Source organism: Alnus glutinosa, chromosome 10 (genome assembly GCF_958979055.1).
Source record: "Alnus glutinosa chromosome 10, dhAlnGlut1.1, whole genome shotgun sequence".
Taxonomy (NCBI): Eukaryota; Viridiplantae; Streptophyta; class Magnoliopsida; order Fagales; family Betulaceae; genus Alnus; species Alnus glutinosa.
In genome coordinates this window covers 11449864-11469099 of record NC_084895.1, presented here as the reverse complement: position 1 = coordinate 11469099, position 19236 = coordinate 11449864, and the positions used below count along the sequence as shown (strand labels likewise).

General features: G+C 36.4%; 1 protein-coding gene across 1 annotated transcript; it reads right to left on the bottom strand.

Annotated features, from left to right (window-relative positions):
• Window positions 1–13024: 13024 nt before the first annotated feature.
• On the bottom strand, window positions 13025–18898 carry LOC133879982 (organelle RRM domain-containing protein 1, chloroplastic). Its single transcript, XM_062318817.1, has 9 exons — window positions 18466–18898; window positions 18290–18387; window positions 17874–18114; window positions 17659–17756; window positions 17503–17568; window positions 14028–14117; window positions 13610–13678; window positions 13416–13522; window positions 13025–13324 (listed from the first exon to the last, which is right to left on the bottom strand). The coding sequence occupies exons 1-9, from the start codon at window positions 18828–18830 to the stop codon at window positions 13247–13249; spliced, it is 1212 nt and encodes a 403-aa protein (XP_062174801.1). The 5' UTR covers window positions 18831–18898; the 3' UTR covers window positions 13025–13246.
• Between the last annotated feature and the right edge of the window lie 338 nt (window positions 18899–19236).

The window sequence follows — 19236 nt, the reverse complement described above, 5'->3', positions numbered from 1 at the left end:
TTAATTACAATTTTATGTGATTGCTTATTGCTACGTACTATTCTATAGAATAAGTGATAATTTTGGATAATATCATAAAGACCTCTATACTTTTTAAGTAGCCAATGTCGAGCCATTTTTGTTGGGGCTTGTGGTCCACTTTCCAACAAAACAAAAGCCTAGTTGCATATTTTTTACGTGACACTGCCACTCACCATCATGCATCGGCTAATTTAAAAGCAGTGCCAATTCAACCATGCATTAAGATCACTATTATCTACAACATTTATCTTTAATTCATCATACGTTCTATATAATAAATCAAAACATTAAAATTTAGAAGAAATATTTTGGTATAACATTCGGTAAACCTTATAAAATTCCTTAAAAGTTTTGAAGAAACATTTTTAAGAAACGTGACTTCCATCTGTTTATTACAATTGCTCAATCCTGTATATTGCATTGAAAATCACAATTGTATGAAATAATAAATGAACGTACATGTAGCATCCAACAGGGATATCCTTAAGGTTTGATGGGGAGAATCTAGGAACTTGGTGTTGAAGAGGTGCTCAATTCTTCGACGTCTATGGAACTCTGGATGCACAAGGGCTCTCAATTTCCTTCATTTCATATTGAAGGTAAGGCTCTTTTGTGGTTTCAAGAGTTTAAGGCAAAAAAATGTGTTTGTATGTGGGAAGAATTTGTTAGGGCTATGCAAGTTAGATTTGGGAAAAGATTCTATGATAATCCTATGGAAACCTTAACTAAACCGAAACAAGTTTGTTTGCTTGAGGATTATAAGACTCAATTTGATACAACGACTACCAGAATCTTACAAATTAAGTATTTTTTTGGGAGGACTAAAGGATGAAATAAAGATCATATGATATGATGATCCTATTGAAACCCTAACTAAACCGAAACAAGTGGGTTTTCTTGAGGATTATAAGACTCAATTTGATAATTTGGTCATTAAGGTACAAGGACTACCAGAATCTTTCAAATGAAGTTTTTTTTTTTTTTTTTTTTTTTTTTTTTTTTAGGACTAAAGGATGAAATAAGATTACCAATTAGAATGTTTAGCTCTAAAAGCTTGATTAATGATTACTCCTTTGCTAGAATTCAAGAAAAATGTGTGTGGAATACTAGAAGAGTTGTTAGACCCGTATGGAATTCTAATCAATTTCATAATTCCAATCACGGTAAATGCTTAAATACCAATTGGATTCTTTAAGGGAATTGGCAATGCTGGTACACGAGGGAATATGCAGGGTCAATCAAGGCAGAATATATAGCCTATATTTAGAGCTAGGCAGAATGGGAAGGGCAGTGGTAATCCACTCTAGGCCTTTAGTGACAATCCAGAAAATCTCTCAACTTGAGATGGAGGAAAGAATGAGAAATGAACTTTGTTACTCGTGTGATTCTAAATGGAGTAAAGACCATGTATGCAGTGTGTTCAAGTTGTTTCTCATTGAGGCTGTGGGAGAAACTGATAAAGATAAGATGAGAGACATACCACCAGAAGAATATGATCCTAATGAGTTTTTCTTGGAAGAATTTCCTGAAATATCTCCTGATGCTATCATATGTACTCCTAGTCCTAAGACACTAAGGATTGTAGGAATCCTAAGGTATCAACAAGTCATAATTATCATAGACTCAAGTAGTACCCACAACTTCTTAGATACTAAAATTCCAGCTACTCTTGGTTTTCAATTCTCCAACTTGCCTTTGAAGCTCCTTGGTCTCCTCCTGATTACTCTTGTAGGCTAGTTGGTTTGGAATAACGGTTCCAGATATGAAATCAATTTGATGCTCAATGCCTCTAATGGGTGGCAACCCACTCTGCATTTTCTCCGGAAATACATCATCGGACTTCTGCAACAAAGAAACAGCAAAACTAGGAAGAGATTGGTTAGTTTCATCAAGATTAAGATAAGATTCTTTGTAAACAACAAAACTCATAGGCTGATCTTCTAAGAAGACCCTCTTAACCTCACTCTCCTGTGCATATGAACTCATATTTGTCTTTCCTTTTCTCTCTGCAGGTTCTCTTTCTTTTTTCTCTCGTGACTCCACTCTCTTTTCTTTAATCTTAGCCACCTCTCTATTTTCTTTTTCACTCTCTCTTTTTATTGAGATTTCGTCCTCACCCTCATTTTTCTTTTCTCTCATTTTTCTTTCTTGTGTCTCAGTCTCACCCATTCTTTTTTGCTCAATCTCACTTTTCAGCTTAAGTTGGTCCTCATAGACCTGTTTTGTGGTTAAAGGAGCAAGCTTGATTGCTTGTCCATCCTTTACCGCAGCCCAATCATTTCTATCCCACTTTGGTTTCCAAGGAGTGCTAGAAACTGAAGTATACCTTGCTGCCCCCTTTCTCTGTAATTGTCTCTCCACCTTCATAGCCATGTGCACCATGTCTTCTACCTCCTCATAATGATGCAACTCAACTACATGGGCTATGTTCCTATTCAAACCACTTAAAAATCTGGCAATTGTAGCCTCCCGATCCTCCTCTACATTAGCCCGAATCATAGCCACCTCCATCTCCTTATAGTACTCTTCTACACTCATATACCCTTGTGTAAGGTTTTGTAATTTTTGGTAGAGTTCTCTATAGTAGTGGCTAGGTACAAATCTCCGCCTCATGAGAGCCTTCAACTCACCCCATGTTTCTATAGGTCTCTCATGATTTCTCCTCTTATTGGTCACTAATTGATCCCACCAAATAATTGCATTATCAATGAACTCAAATACTGCCAGTTTCATTTTCTTCTTCTCTGAATAATTGTGACAAGCAAAAGTCAACTCTATTTTCTTCTCCCACTCTAAATATGCTTCAGGGTCATTCCTACCTTGGAAAGATGGTATTTTAATTTTGATGCTCCCAAGGTTCCTATCTACCCCATCTTGACCCATTGGATTTCTCCTAGGTCCTCTTTCATGCCTAACTCCTCTAGGTCTGCCCACTCCACCTATTCCAACTTTAGGTGTTATGTCTTCCTCATCATCAAAACCAGACCCATAACGCTCTTCATCCTCCTCCCTCGGTGGGACTCTTTTCCTTCTACGCAAATTACGACCGTTTTGTGGTTGCTCCTCACGTCTATTCTTCATCTGATCTATCCATTCGTGAACCTGCTCCATCTCCATCTTCATCACACGCCTCATCTCACTCATCATGGCCTCCATAAACACTTTCGGATCAGCCAATTTTGTATCATCTTCGGCAATGCTCTTACCACTATCGTGAGACATGATTGCTGCAAAACAAAGGTTAGAAAAAAAAAAAAACCTCACGAATCACTCCCTTATGTGTTTACACTCACATATTGTCACTCCACTCATGTTTTCACTCTTTTGGCCTTTTTCAATACTATTTCACACTCTCTTGCCTTTCACTTCACCTGTTTTCTCTTTCAAGTTCTTTAAGAACTAGTGAAACTAATCAAGGTACAACCTTGTATTATTCTAACCAAAAATAAATTCAAGGAACAAGAAATGAATGAAAAGTCACGGATTTCAAGGAATTTGTACAAGAAAAAGAGCGATTAGGAAAACAAGATACTAAAGATGATATAGATCAAACAACAATTTCGGAATTTTTTTAATATTTTTTTCCCGGATTTTTTTTTTTTTTTTTTTAGTCACAAGCAGCAGTAACAATAATTGTGATTGCCAAAAATGATTGATCAGATTTCAACAAGGACATGGAAATAGACAAAAGGACAATTGAAAACGACATGTAATTCAAATCTGGAAGTTGCAGATATGGAAAGAAAATCCAAATCTTGAAATTATTGATCAAATTTCAACAAGGACATGGAAATAGACAAAAGGACAATTGATAACGACATGTAATTCAAAGATGGAAGTTGCAGATATGGAAAGAAAAATCAAAATCTTGAAATCATAGATCTGAAAATTAAAGCAAAGATTCGCATAATCAATTAAGAATGGAATCCAAATATGGAAATTACAGATCTGAAAATTAAAGCAAAGATTCGCAAAAGCAATTCAAATCTGACAATTTCATATCTGAAAAATTAAAGCATAGACTTGCGTAATTAATTAAAGAATTCACAAATCTAAATTCCTGAATCAAGTACACGAGTAACCAATTGTGAAAATCACAGATCTGAATTCTAACACACGATTTTTTTTTTTTTTTTTTCGAACAGAACACACGAAATTAATAAGAATGAAGAAAGGAGTTGCAGATCCAAATGCAAGAACGAAAAAAAAAATAAAAAAAAAAAAAAAAAAAAAAAATAAGAAAGATAAATAAGAAGGATAAATAAGACCTGATTTGGAATCTGAGCTCTGATACCAACTGATGTGAATCCGTGGGATTGAATTCCCTTGAACCCACAATCAAATTGAAACCTACCCAAGAAAGCCAAAAATCAAGTCAAGAAGACTTGGATCCGTTGAAATCTTGTTTCAAGAACCTAGATTTGGTAAGAACGCCACAAAGGGTTTGCCTTTGATAAGTTCTTAATTCAATCAAGAACAAGTAGAAAAAACTAAAAAGTTTTCTATGAAGAACAAAACTTCATTCACAATCAACTGTTTTTTACAAAGTGTGGTGGTTACAAGTCTATTTAAACACTTTCAAGAAACCCTAGGGCCTACTAAGGCCTTCATAAATTAAAATACATGGGCTGAACATCATCAGGCTCAAAACAACCGAACTAAAAGCCTATAGCTAATAAAAAAAGTCAACTTAATAAATTAAAAAGGCCCACAAGCCTATACTTAGTAAAATAAAGATTCTACTAAACCACCAGGATTAAAGTTGGTTCTTCTTTCAAGCCCATCTTGAATGTTGGGGTCTTACTTAATAAATTTGCAAACTCGGCCCAAGTGGATTGTACCAATCCTTGCATTACTTCCTTGATCTTCTTCGCTCTTGACCTTGTGATTAGCCCATCTGAAACTTGCAAGGGATCTTTAAGATTCGGCCTACCATGGGGCTCATCAAGCTGTGTGCTGCAAGATCTCCAAAAAAGGCCTAGCGTGAGCTTAGAAGAAGGGGAATAATTTAAGCGCTCAAGAAAAGAAAATAAATGAGTCTTTCTACCATTATTGGCCAATCCCGATACTCCCTCAAAGCTAGAAGTGAACAAAGGGTTGCAAGGGCCTTTGACAGATACCCTTAAGTAACATGACGATCTGTTTAGAGAACCTAAAGGCCTACCCACCAGTAAGGTTGCATGACAATTCCATTCCTCTACAAGAGGGAGCGCATTCAATTTCTGTGAGGCTTTATTGATATCCTTTTTATCAAAAGTAAGAGATCAAGAAGATATATAGCGAGAAAGCTACTAAAGTTTGGAGTTATTAAACAAAGCAAAAGTCCATTATCCTCTCTGTTCTACTGGTAAGAAAGATAGATGGCACTGTTAGATGTAGCGTTTAATATACTTGGGACTCAAGCTTGTGCACATGGGCTAGTGGTTAATGGACGAGTATATCAAGCCCAATTCCTGTAATAAATGTAGGCTTTTGTTTTGTAAGTGTTATGTTGAACTTGGAGGGAAGGCATCCTCGAATTTGCCTAATCTATTCGAATTTCATTTCTTTTATCAATTCACCCTATTTCATTCATCCATTCCTTTTTGTTTTTTTTTTTTTTTTTTGAGAAACTCATTCATTTACAATTCCATAACCACATGGATACTTATTATTATTTTTTGCATAGTATGAATATTTTATATACCTAAAACATCCATGTTTACAACTCACATGAAATTTACTTTGACTACTGTAAACTCTACTTTATGAAAACGTGTGATTAGTGGTAAGATAATAAAATTATGAAATTATGAAAGCATGCATGTAAAATACAGTAAAAGACTAAATTGCATCGTATAGAAAGTGGTTTTTTTGGGTAAAAAAAAAAAAGGTGTGAAGCTCATAATCATGTCATAGTTTTTTCTTTGCGTGTACTGTGGTTCCAGGATATTTCGGTATTTCCCAATCGTTAAAGTAACTATATAAGGCCATCTCCAGCAAGAAGAGTTAAAGTAGCTATTCAAAAACTACAAATATTTATTTTAGCAACTCCAACAGTTAAAAACACTCCAACAATACACTTTATTCTAATCTTCATTTCCTTAAAATATTATTTTGTCATATTTTTTTAATTGTTTTATTTTCTTTCTCTCTCTTCCGTCGAATCCGTCCCCATGCCCATCAACCGGCCAACCCCATCATTTTTCAGATCTCCCCTATGCCATGAGCCACCGGCAGCAGCCTTCTCCGGCCCAGCCGCGGACCGCACTGGCGGAATCGGAGCCGTGCAGAACCAGCGGGAGCACCTGGTGCTCCACCTGACCAACCCCATCAACCGGCCAACCCCATCGTATTTCAGATCTCCCCTATGCCATGAGCCACCGGCAGCGGCCTTCTCCGGCCCAGCCGCGGACCGCACTGGCAGAATCGGAGCCGTACAAGATCATACCCATCGGAATCGGAGCCTTGCAGAACCAGCGGGAGCACCTGGTGCTCCACCTGGCCAACGCCCAGATGCGCCGCTCGCCTCCCCCTGACAACATCGACGTCCTTGACGCCACCGTTTTCCGCCACTTCCGCAAGAAGCTCCTACCTCGGCAAGAAGTCTAAAATCTGGATCTCCGATTGCCGGGAGATGGGGATGACAGAGAGAGATCGCTGGAGAGGGAGTCGAGGGACAGTGGGACGAAGAGGGAGAGGGGGGGAGAGAGAAAATAGTAATAAAAAATTGTAACTTGGGTGAACAGTTAATAGGCAACTCTGCCTATTCACTGTTCAATGTTAGATGAAAATGTTTAGTTTGGCCATTCTGCTGGAGAGGAGAAAAAAGCAAAAAAAGTTAAATTTACCCATTTCAGCTAAACTAGCCACTCTACTGGAGATGGCCTAAGTAATAGAAAAAGATAAAAATAAATAAACAAATTATAAAAATATAAAAAATAAATAAAGGATAAGATGATAAAAGAGTGGAAAATGGGAATACGACTATATATATATAGGTGACAGCTAAGGCTAGGGATATGCTACACAGTACATAGATTTTGTGACACGAAGAATGGAGGCGAACTCGATAGATTTTGAATCTTAAAACGATAAATTTAAGAGATAATTTTTATATCTAAATAATAATTTTACTTTCTAGTTTATAACTTTTATTTTTATTGCTTCTTACTCTTATTTTCTTTTCGAAACATGTAGCAATTGTGTTTGCTGCAAGACATTTAGTTTTGACAAATGACACATTTTATGTCGAGTTACATATAATTTCTTTTATATAAAATTTAATTTGTGCAAAACAAAAGAAAAAATTTATCCTAAACATTATTTTAATGAATGAACTTAATAAATATGCTAGTTTTACGCGCAGACAAAATTACTTATTGCTTTAGGGTGTCATTAGTGTAATTTTTTATTTTTCTTTTTATTTTCCTCTAAAAGTCTCAATATTTTTATTGAGATTGAATTTTTTGTAATTTTTTTTTTCATAATTGAGCCTTAATTAAAGGGCACTGACTAACAATTCTATTATAAACTGAGTCTTACAAAAAAAAAAAAAAAAAATGTTAAACAAAATTTAATTATAATACCTAATTGGCCTAGCCAAAGAGCCTGCCATTACAGATACAACGACAAACTTGTGCAACAAATTCCTACACGCTTGTTCTCATTGATGGCTAGTTTTGGAATCCAATCTCTTTGATAAAATTCAGTTCCCTTTGCATTCTATCATCGCCTCCAAGTGATCCTACGTGTCATAGTTTGTTCTTCAAATTCTGGGAAATTAAGCTCTTTTGTGTTCTGCCAGCCTGGGCGATCTTGAATTTATTTAACAAAATCTTTCTTTGGGAATCATCGTACTGAACCACTACCAAAAAATAAAAAAATAAAAAAAGTAATTACGGACCGTTGTTTTTTAGACGATAACCGTCTAAATTTAAATTTTTATTGACGCTTTTTTAAAAAAACTTCTGAAATGAAAAATATTAGACATTTTTTTCAAAAGCTGTCGGTAAAAAAAAAAAATTGAGGACGGTAAAAACGTACAGAATTCTTGAAATTTTTATAACAAACTTAATTAATTAATTAAAATCTATTTACATGGTGCGTGGTACTGAACTGAATTATTTTTCCAATGCTTTTTGTCTCCTTGGTTTTAATTCTTTTACGTTTTGAAGGATTAAAACGTCATGCGAGATGCATACGTGGAGAATAAAATTATTGTTAGATTTATGTATTAGACCTGGATCAATTCGGCGCTCTCTCTCTACATGCTAATGCTTCTGAACTGTTCTCCCAGTGTAACTGCCTTCAATCCGCTGCAAGTACGAGCACTCTTAGGTCCTGCTTAGTTTATTTTGGTTTAAAATATTTTCCGTTCGAAAATGTTGATTTTTTAAGAAAATCTTTTTCGTTAAAAATATTTTTGGCATTTGGCGCGTATAGAAAAGCACAAATATTCTTTTATATTTTCATTCAATCATATTAAATATAAAACTCAATTTTTATACACAACATAAAAATATGAAAAAAAAAAAAAAAAAAAAAACTAAAAATTTAAGCTCCAACGGTGTTCGGCGGTGGTCCGTCACTATTCCAGTTGTGGTTTGGCAAAGTTCCGACGGTGGTCTGGCAAAGTTCCGGCGAACTACGGCAAGTTAAGAATGAGAAACTTAAATTTTCAAAAAATGATTTACGATTTTAAAAAATGAATAATACTTTATGGAAATTAAAAAAAGTTTTTTTCGATTAAACCAAAAAACTGTTCGGTTGACTATTATTTCCGATCGTACCAAATACTGGAAAATACGGAAAAATATTTTTTAAAAATTATTTTACGCCAAAACAAAACAACAAACCTTAGCTACAAATTTTGGATTTGTAGCTGTTGCGGTTTGGCTAGTCTTAGAGTACTCCCATCAGTTTTCCAACCATTTTTCCTATATTTAGGAAACAAAACCATTTTTTGCTTCCCTATAAAAAACAGCCCACAATAGATTCCTTAAATTTTCCCTATATCAATTAAATACTATTTTTTACTCTTATTATATTATTTTTTCTCTTTCTTACTTTTATTTTTTTATTCATTATGTTTTTCTTTTTTTCCTCTTTTCTTCTCCGTCGACCGTCCTCTCTCTCTCTCTCTCTCTCTCTCAAAACCGATCACCTTCATCTCTCATCTTCTCCGTCCTCTCTCTCAAAACGAACTCAGAAATCTCTTCCAAAAATTCTAAGAATACGATTTTGCGAAAATTCTAGCTCTGATCTCTAAGGTAGGGCTTGAATCGTGGACAATCAATCGAAACCCAAAATGGACGATCAGAGGCGCTCGGTGGTGGTGGTTTGCCCAGAGAATGAGGCCCTCGCAGTGTATTTGCGGAGCAAGAGGCAGGAATTGGCCGAGAAGCCCAAAGGGATCTCCGAGAACGTCGATTTCACTCTCTCAAAGGCTTACTCCAACATCTACAACTCCAAAACCCCCAATCAGAACCCTCAAAGACCTCTCTCAAATCAAGTAAAGCGTTCTTTTTCATGGGAAAAAATTCTGATCGTGTGTGTGTTTTTTGGGAAAGTTTTGCACTTTGGGTTCAGTTTCTCTCTCTCTCTCTCTGTTTAGGAGACATGGATTTGAGTTTTATTTTTTATTTTTTGTTTCCGATTGTTCCCGCAGTTGGATTTTGTGGATTTTGTGTGTGTGATTAAAGTGGTTATTTATTTGTTTGGTGAGAAAGTGAAAGAAAATCAGCAACAAGTTTCCGGCAGACCCATCTCCGAACGCGGGAAGGGGGAAGGAGAAAGGACAAAGAGGAGAGAGACTTTTTTTTTTAATTAAAATAATGGGTTGGAAAGCAACAGTGCTTCCCAATGGGTTGGGAAGCACTGTTGCTTCCCAACCAAAAAACCCAATTTTAGGGTATCTGCTGGAGGTTAATTTTTGGTATTTTTTATGATATTTTTCCTAAATATAGGGAAGGGAACCACTTAAGGGAGTCTGATGGGAGTGCTCTTACTGCACACTTGGCATATAGGTTAACGTTTGGAATTATTAACAAGTCGGTAAGACCACTCCCAGCAGATCATCTAAATTTCAATCTATTCTACATAACTAAAACTCACTTTTGGCTAGTATAGCTAACCACCTTTAAAACTACTCTCCAACAGATTATCTAAATTTATATCTATTTTATTAAAATAATCATTTTTAATATTTTTTTATTATTTTTGTTAAAACCTCATTCCCACTCTTCAACACAAACCCACCGGAAATGGCTTTTGAAGCACTGTTCCATGATCCTGAAGTCCTTCACCTCAACCATAATTCACCGCACCATAATCAACCCACCGGATCAAAATCAATATCAACCCATCGGAAAATCAAAATCAACCACCGGAAAATCAAAATCAACCCATCGGAAATCAAAATCAAAATCAAAATCAACCAACCGGTGAATCAAAATCAACCAACCGATGAATCAAAATCAAAATCAACCAACCAGTGAATCAAAATCAAAATCAACCAACCGGTGAATCAAAATCAAAACACTGGAAAATCAAAATCAAAATCAACCCACGGTGAATCATCTTCGTTGGCGGCCCATGGTTTCCACCGACCCCACAGCCACTCTAAGCTCTGACCACCATCTCACTGATGGCATCTCCATCAACTTCAACGCCCAGTTCCTCAACGACGACGACGAAACCCTCGTCTTCGTCTCGGAACGTACTGGGTCTTCTACCTAACCCGACCTGGACTCCCCAGCCCGAAACCGCTTCCTTCTATCCCCGCCAGCCTCTTACACGACCGCCCCGTGACCGATCCAGGGCGTTGATCTCTCTGCTCTAATCTCTCAAAATCCCCATTTTCACGCTACCCTTCGTTTGACCGATCCGGCAAAAGATGCTTCAACCGTTCAATGAAGATGATGGAAAGGTAGAGGCTGGCGTCTGGCGTCGATAGGGAAATGAAAAGGAACAAAAAGAAGGAGAAAGCAGAGAATGAGAGAGAAATGTGCAGACTTTTAATAATAGAATATTCATACATGTGTGAACAGTGCGACGCCACATGTAGCGTCGCACTGTTCACCAATGTCCATCAAATCTATTTTAGATATGAACTAGCAAATCAGATGGAGGAGGTTTTTTCAGTTATGTTATGTATTATAGATATACAGTGGATTATAGATCATCTGCTGGGACTGCTCTAAGGATGAATCGCTCCCGAAAAGGAATCTATTAACACTATTTTTCTCCAATCCTTTTACAAAGGATTACTGTGTTGCTTTAATTATAATTCAAGTGTGGAGGGCCCAGATGTCAAAAAGCCTGGGTTGTGATAGATGCACATCTCTTAACACAACTAGTGCACAACCCCAAGATACATTAGGGTGGGGCCCACACATGAGTATCACCCCATTGTGCCTTAGGGTTGTGTATTAGTTGTACTAAAGTTGTCTTTTTAGCATTTCCCTATATTATATACCAATAGGCCTCTAAGGCTCAACTGCCAAGAAAGACCAAAAAGGCACTAAGCCCACACTAGGTCCAAGACCAACAGCAAGATGCACCATCCTTTCCTTGGGGTGCGCCACAAGCGATCCCCTCTCTAGTTTAGGGTTTCAAGTACTTCCCTATTATCTCTTATGTACTACCACGCCCAATGAGACTCTCTTACCCCTTATTTACTAGCTTTACTTGCTCTCAACTAGGTTTTCCACTTGGCTTAGGCGTCAGAATGCCTCCGGTCTTCGGACCGGTAGCATTCTAACGACCCCTCCCTTCTTTTTCAAATAATACTTCTATGTATCTGCATCTCAAAATGTGGTTGATTGCTCTTAACTCAGAATGGTCGTGGCAAGTTTTTCTTCAATCCTTCCACAAAGGTTAAAAAGTAGAACTTCCCAAATTTTCTTAACAATGTGTTTTTCCTCTGACTGCTTTGGGTAGGTTTTAGTATTATTGTTGTTGTTAAAGCAAGAGATAATTGATCACTGAAGATTTACCGTTACTATAAAAGACCCTCCCTCTGAATGGGGTTTAATTCCAAAGGTTTCCATTTAAAAGGGATGACGAATTCAAATAGTAGAAAAACTACACAAGACCCTTGTATATTGCTAGGACACATGTCACACATCCAAACATCTCTCTACGGCGACGTTCACACTTCACAGTTCACAGCTCTAACATTTACCTGCCACCCCAGAGCTTATTGCTTCAAGGGTAGGAAGGTCTTAGTCCCAGTCGATTGTATCAAGCCAAAGCAACATCATCACCTTATGATATAATCAACCAAGATATGCACAAAAATTTAAAAGGAGCTAGGAAAAATATTTAAAAAGAAAAAAAGTTATCATCGATCCTTATGGTCCATTCTGTACCTCTTCCTCTAAGAATCAGAGATTTTGGGTACAGTTTCCAGAAATAGAAACTCTACCCAATTGAGTCCTTAACTATTGCCTCTGGATCAAGGAGACCAAAATGGGGGGAGACTTGAATCAATCTTATAATAATTTAGGCACTTACACTTAAAACTTGTATAACAAAATATAAATAAAAACCCAAAAAGAGAATATCACAAGTTAACAGTGATGTCACTTCCATTCAAATTCTCTCCTAATGGCAATATACATATCTTTCTTTCCAGCGATGATCAAATGATTATAAATGGAACTCTAGAAAGAGTAAGGTAAGAGGACCATTAATTGATGAAATCCAAATGTCTCAAACATTGGCTTTCCTCAATGTGCTTTACATGAGATTTGTTTCCACTTTCATAAACTGGCTGAGCCTGCTTGAATTCACAATTAAAATACAAATAAATAAATTACTGTTTGATGTGTATAATATTTTTATCTTACAAAATTGATGTGACAGTCTCAACCAATAGTTTCATTTGTTTTCTAAAAAAAAAAAAAATTTAACAAAGATTGATCCAAGTGTTAGATGACACTATCATATCAACATTGTGGGATAATTGTGAGATAAAAATGTAGTTTCTAACATTACGCTTTTAACTAAAAAAAGACAATTTTGGCACGTGAACCTTTTTTGGTAAACAAGATCTGTTGCAGGTACTCAATTTACAAAATTTAAGTGGCTGGTTTGCAGAATAGACCAATTCCTTGAGCGCAATAGCATGAAATTATTGCCTGACTTTGATGGCAGTAGCTATATATTCTCTCTCTCTCACACACACACACACACACACACACACACACACACACACACACACACACACACATCAGATTTCCTATGTGGGCCTGCCCCTGCTGTATCTTGGAGGATTACTTTTGGCAACATCAACCACTATCATCCAGCCATTAATGATCTGCAAACACCAGTAACAAAGAGCGGGGCTCAGCCTTTCTTGAAAGAACGGAGGATTTGGGGGGTGAGGGGATGCGTGTAGAATGACTGACCTTGCCATTCATCTCTTTGAGTGCTGCACTAGCAGCCTCCTCTGTAGTGTACTCTATAAATGCATAGCCTTTGGACCTTTTAGAAATTTTGTCCATTATAATTTTAACTGTTAAGAAAGCATTCCATCGGTGTGAGCATACCTTGATAAGGAACTGAATCATCTCATTTTATAATCATGGAAATGCAAAAATACCTTCAACAAGCTCACCAAAGCCTTCAAATGCTGCACGTAAAGTCTTCTCAGATGTATAAAATGACAAGCCTGTTTATAGATAGAGATTGCCAAGCACTGTCATTAGCAAATAAGAAAAGAGGGAGACCTGAAGTTTCGGGCACACAAGAAAAGCTGAAGAAATTTTTTTTTTTTTAAAAAAAAAAAAAACTTATACGCTCCCATAACGGGAAACCATAGTATGTTGATGGTATTTTGGGAGACAGGATAAAAACGAATTTTAATTTGGTAAACTTAAAAACAAATTATTTGAGAAGAAGTGTGTCCATAAATTACCAAAAGACTCTTGTGCGTATTGCTTTTTGAGTCTTGAATAATTCCATTAAAGTGGACTGCTAAAATATCACATTTACAAGCAAGGAATCTATATGCAACATACCAGTAACAAACAGTTTCTTTGTTTTTATAGGAGTAGTTTGAGTTGCTTCTGAAGAATCCGGCAAATATGTAGACTTCTGTAGATTATTACCTGGAAAATACACCTTGTTTACTCTACAAAGGAAAAGATTGTTGAAGTATAAACTTTTGATAAAAATTGAATGACATGGAAATGGTTCATTGAGAATTGGATTCTAATAAAGAAAACCAAGAATAATAATTAGAATGGTTTGTAAGTAAAGCAAATAATAGTTATATCAAATCTAGTTATTAAATCACCAATTAAAAATTTTCTACTGGGAAAATATTACAGAGTAATGTCCTCTTCGACTTCACAATAGGAGATCTCTCCAAAATGAACATAACATGCTTAAGCTGACTAATAGAACCACGATAGAAACATTAATCAATGAGACTCTAGCACCTGGTAAACATTGCAATGATTAAGTCTCTTTTTTGTGGAAGAATTCAGAATCTAATCTAACAGTTAAGAGGTAACGGTTGTTCAGCAAGCATTCATGTTCTGTCAAATGCTCAACCAAGCCTCTCACCTCCTTTTTACAGAATGTGAAATAATGTCATAAATATCCTAAACTGCAACATTGACAAAATTGTTGCAAGATTATGAGAATAGGATAAGGTGGGACTAACCTAAAGATAGGGATAGAATCGTATTGAATAGCCTCCAAAAACTTGCAAGCGATCAGTGCAAGTACAAGTACTCATTGTGTACTATGAGTACACCGTGATGATAAGTCAGCTTAACTATGGGCTCTAAGTGTTGATTCAACAGTGATCCCAAACATTTACTCTATCCTTAGCCTCCTTATGCAAGAACTGAAATTTTAGAATTTAAGCGCGGAAGAAATTCGGAGAATGGGGAAGAATGACAAGATATTTCTAATAGTGACATCAATTGAAGTGTGTTGGGCTTTTTGATGTTTGGAAGGATTAGACAAGTGGGTTATGGAATCACTTAGCCACAGATTGTTGCAGGGATGCATGATGTGTTTTGAATCTCACTGTTAAGGCACATCCCCGACCCCCACACATAACATAAGAAATTGGCCTTGCGGTTACAAGGGAAGTTAAATGCTTTAGGACTCAATAAAACTCAATAAATCTATCTCGGATACCAGAGTTGTAAACTAAGAAAATTCACTGATAAAGGTCGTGTGATAGAAACACTAATGTGCTTATTCTCTTCAGCTAATTGGTAACAGAAATCACAGCTGGTCAAGAAACCGTATGATTTATTTTGAATTTACTGCCAGAAATTTAAAAAACTTTCAGAAACAAAAAATTGATTCATGACAGATTATACTACAAAATTTCTTAATCATATTATGGACAATAATAGGATATCAAATGGGCTGTTTAGAGCCTCATGTTGTAATATCATTTAAATGACCACCATCACTCAATCTCCACCCATAAAGATCAGTATCATATAACAAGCCACTAACAATTCTTCAACTTTGATTGCAATGAAATTTGACTTTTATTTTAGATATCGTTGAATACTCTACCCTGATATGCATATCTTATCTACAGCCATCCCTAAAATCTGTTGTATTATGTTAATGCACGTTAATAGAGTGATATTAATATAATCCAAGTTTCATATCATTGCAAGTATATAAAGTAGGTTCTTCAATTTTATTTTATTTTTTTTGATAACGAGGAACCTCTCTAAGGTAGGGCCACTTCGTGTACAGACCCCTATCAGGTAAACCTCGGACCCATATAAAGCGCCCTCTCCATACGTATCGAGTAATAATCCAACTTCGCCGGCGGGCAAACCCCAAGAAATTGTTTGCACTCAAGGGGATTCAAACCTTAGACCTCATAGAACTACCACAAATACCAAAGCTCTTACCACTTGAGCCAACCCCTTGGGGTTATTGCCCATGCAATATGGAGGGATTCTTTTTCTTTCTTTCTTTCTTTTTTGTGGAGGGGAGAGGGGGTGTTATTCACTCCCACTCCCTGAATATATTGACCTTCAACTAACAGTAAAATATGCTTTGCATTTAACCATTGAAGGTTTCTGTTCTACCCAATAGAATCACCTTGACAGTGTCGTGTATCATCAGTGACTAAGTTGGACTAACCACTCCTGGTCCCAGCATGTTTCAGACAAATTGAGTTAAGAATTAAAACAATTTTTTGTTAATTAAACATGGCAATCAGTTGCAAGGAGAATGAAGAATTATGTAAAAATTGGGATTTTTACAGGAGAGTATTTTGGAAGCTGAGTCTGAGCAGGGGCTGCTGGTGAATCTGGTTTCACTGTTGTGATTGAGCAGAGTTTGAGGTTTGTTGAGTCTGAGGCTGAACAGAGTTATGAGGCTGTACTGGTACAGCTTCTGGTGGGGATGTGCAGAGTTTGAGGCTGGATTGCTGCTGTTTTCTGTTGTTACTGTGCTGTGATTTTGGAGTAAGTCTAAATGTCATACACGTCCCTCTAATAATGAGGTGGTTTTTAAAATTACAACTCGATCAAAATTCAATAATGATCAATCACAAGCGCAATAATGATTTTAAAAACCACATCACTATTGAAGGGACACAAGAGGGACATAAGAGTAACTTCTAGCATTAGTAGTGATTTTGGTAGCTGCTACAGAGTGTAGTTGCAGGTGCTGCAAGATTCTGAAGTTGCTGCAGGTTGTTTCTATTGAAGCCTTTTTGGCTTAATTGCTACGCTAGTGGCAGCAAATATAGGGACTGTTAGGCTCTGCTTCTGTTTTGTTGAGTTTAGCGGGTGTACAGATTCTTTGGTTTCTGTTTTGTGGAGATTTGCTGTTAAGTGGTGTATAATTTGGGTTAGTAAGTTTTAGTGTTTAGGAAACTTGTTTGTTTCCTGGAGTATCTAGCTAAAAATAGTGCATTGTACTTCATTGTTGATATATGAAAGATTTACTCCTTCATATTAAAAAAAAAAAAAAGAAGCTCATTTCACAACCTTCCCCGCCTGCATCAAATTTCAGTCACTTTTATTAAGTCATTAATGTAGATTGTGTGCATTCCATTGCAAGGCCATGCTCAGCCACATTGCTAAGTCTTCCCAAGTCCAAAGCATGAATTGAACCAAGGAAAAGACTCATCTATGCTACAAAGAACTTCATCCACTATACAATTTCATTGCACAAACAATTTGGTTAATTAAGGATTATCATCTCTAAAACACAATTTCGTTATGACACTGACACAAATACGCATGCTTAAGTTACATTGCGCTACTGTTATTTACTTTCTTTCAAAAAAGAAAAAAAAGAGTGCATGAAATTAATTAGCTCATATTTAATATAACTCTGAACTCAATATTCCAATATATACAATCATGCTCAAAGAGAGAAGCAAAATTATAAGCTAGCAAAGACATGGATGATATATTATATCTGCTCTAAGGTTAGAATTGCAAATAATATTAAATGAAAAAGGTTGCACTCAAATAAAACAAAGGGAAAAACCTCCGTAATCCTTATTCTCTGACTCAAAATTCTTGTCTGGCTGAACAGATAAAACACCAGGTACACCTGCACCATATGGAAGCATTCATCTTCTACCAACAAAATACATCAATATCACAAATGTAGCAGATAGAGAGAGTAAAAGCAAATACTAACCAGCTAGTTCCCGTGCACATTCATCATCAAGTTCACAACAGAAACCAAAATTTGACTGCCAAGAAACATGATATATACACATTTGTGCATCCTTCTCACTAAAAAAAATTATTATTCCAATTTTAGGGTGAAGAGAACAAAGTGATGCTCTGTTGGAAATGGCACCATCAAATATAACAGGGGAAAAAAGAGAATCTCAAACGTTGTTTACTTACTTCCCCAAAACCTTGGTCAGTGTTTGACCATAATAATCGACCATTTGAGCCTTCGTAACAACTCCAACCCCCGGCATGGCCATTCGAACAAGCCAGTGTTTGGTATTCCCCACAGGAAACAACACAGTATTTCCAATTTGTGAGCTTGATAGATTACTTGATTGAATGCTTGAAGAACTATATGTTTTTTTAACAGAACTATAATCTGGGTCAGGCCTAACCGATAAAACCCCCGGCAAACCTACAAGACACTCATTGAACATTAAAAGTAATAATAATACCTCTCAAAATTTCAGTTTCTCACCAAACACAAAACTAAAGCACCAATATGATACAGAACTGAAGCTCAATCAGATGATTGGGTCTACTGCAAACTAAAATCGAATCAAAACAAGTGAAAATGACTATAAACTTACCGGAGAGCTCGCGGGAAGTTTCTTCATCAATGTCACAGCAAAAGCCGAACTGGGTATCCCAAGAAGCATCATATATACACATCTGAGCGTCCTTCTCACTGTTCAAAGCCACAACCAAAGCAGAACTCAGACCAAAAATAAATACTATAAATGTGAAAAAAATGAAACATACCCACCTGCCCAAAACTCTTTCTAAGGTCTTAACGTAGTAGTCAAAAACTTCTGGTTTGGAATTGACGCCTTGTGGAGGAGCCTCCATGACCACCAGCCAATGGTGGTTGTCACACGGAGTGAAAGACAAAGAAAGGGAAGTGGAAGTTAATGTATTTGTAGTTGATGTTGAAGTTGCACTTGTTGCAGTAGAGAAACATAAAAAAGAAACGAAAGAAGAATTAGAAGAAGAGAGATAAAGGCGGTTCCTTTTGTTTGGTGGATTGGCGAATTTGATGTTTATAGTGGGATTTTGGGGTTGGGTTTTGTAAGCTTTGCTTGGAAGTATATGGGGTTTTGTGATTGTGGCTGAGGGAGATAAAATTTCCATAGCTGCTACGCTTATGGTTTGATGGCAAACTACACTCGGCTTTTATGCCTTACTCCTTTTATCTCTTATTTATCTCTCAGCTTTTATGTCTTGTTTATTTCAAGAGTTCTCCTTAAAAATCTTCTTTCTTTTTTTCTTTTTTTCGTTTTTTCTTTTTAAGTTTATTGGGGGTCATGGTCGGTACTGGCCTCCCTGTGAATCTCAGACCAAAGAGAGAATCTGGGCTAGTCTGGAATCTGGATGTAACAATTTTTTTTTTTTTTTTTTTTTTTTGGTTTTTTAACTCTGTTCGATTTAAAAAAAAAAAAAAAAAAAAAAAAAATCCCATGACTTGCAACCCAACTCAATTACCCAACTAAAAATAAAAAATAAATCAACCCAACCCAATTTTTTTTTTTTTCCCAAT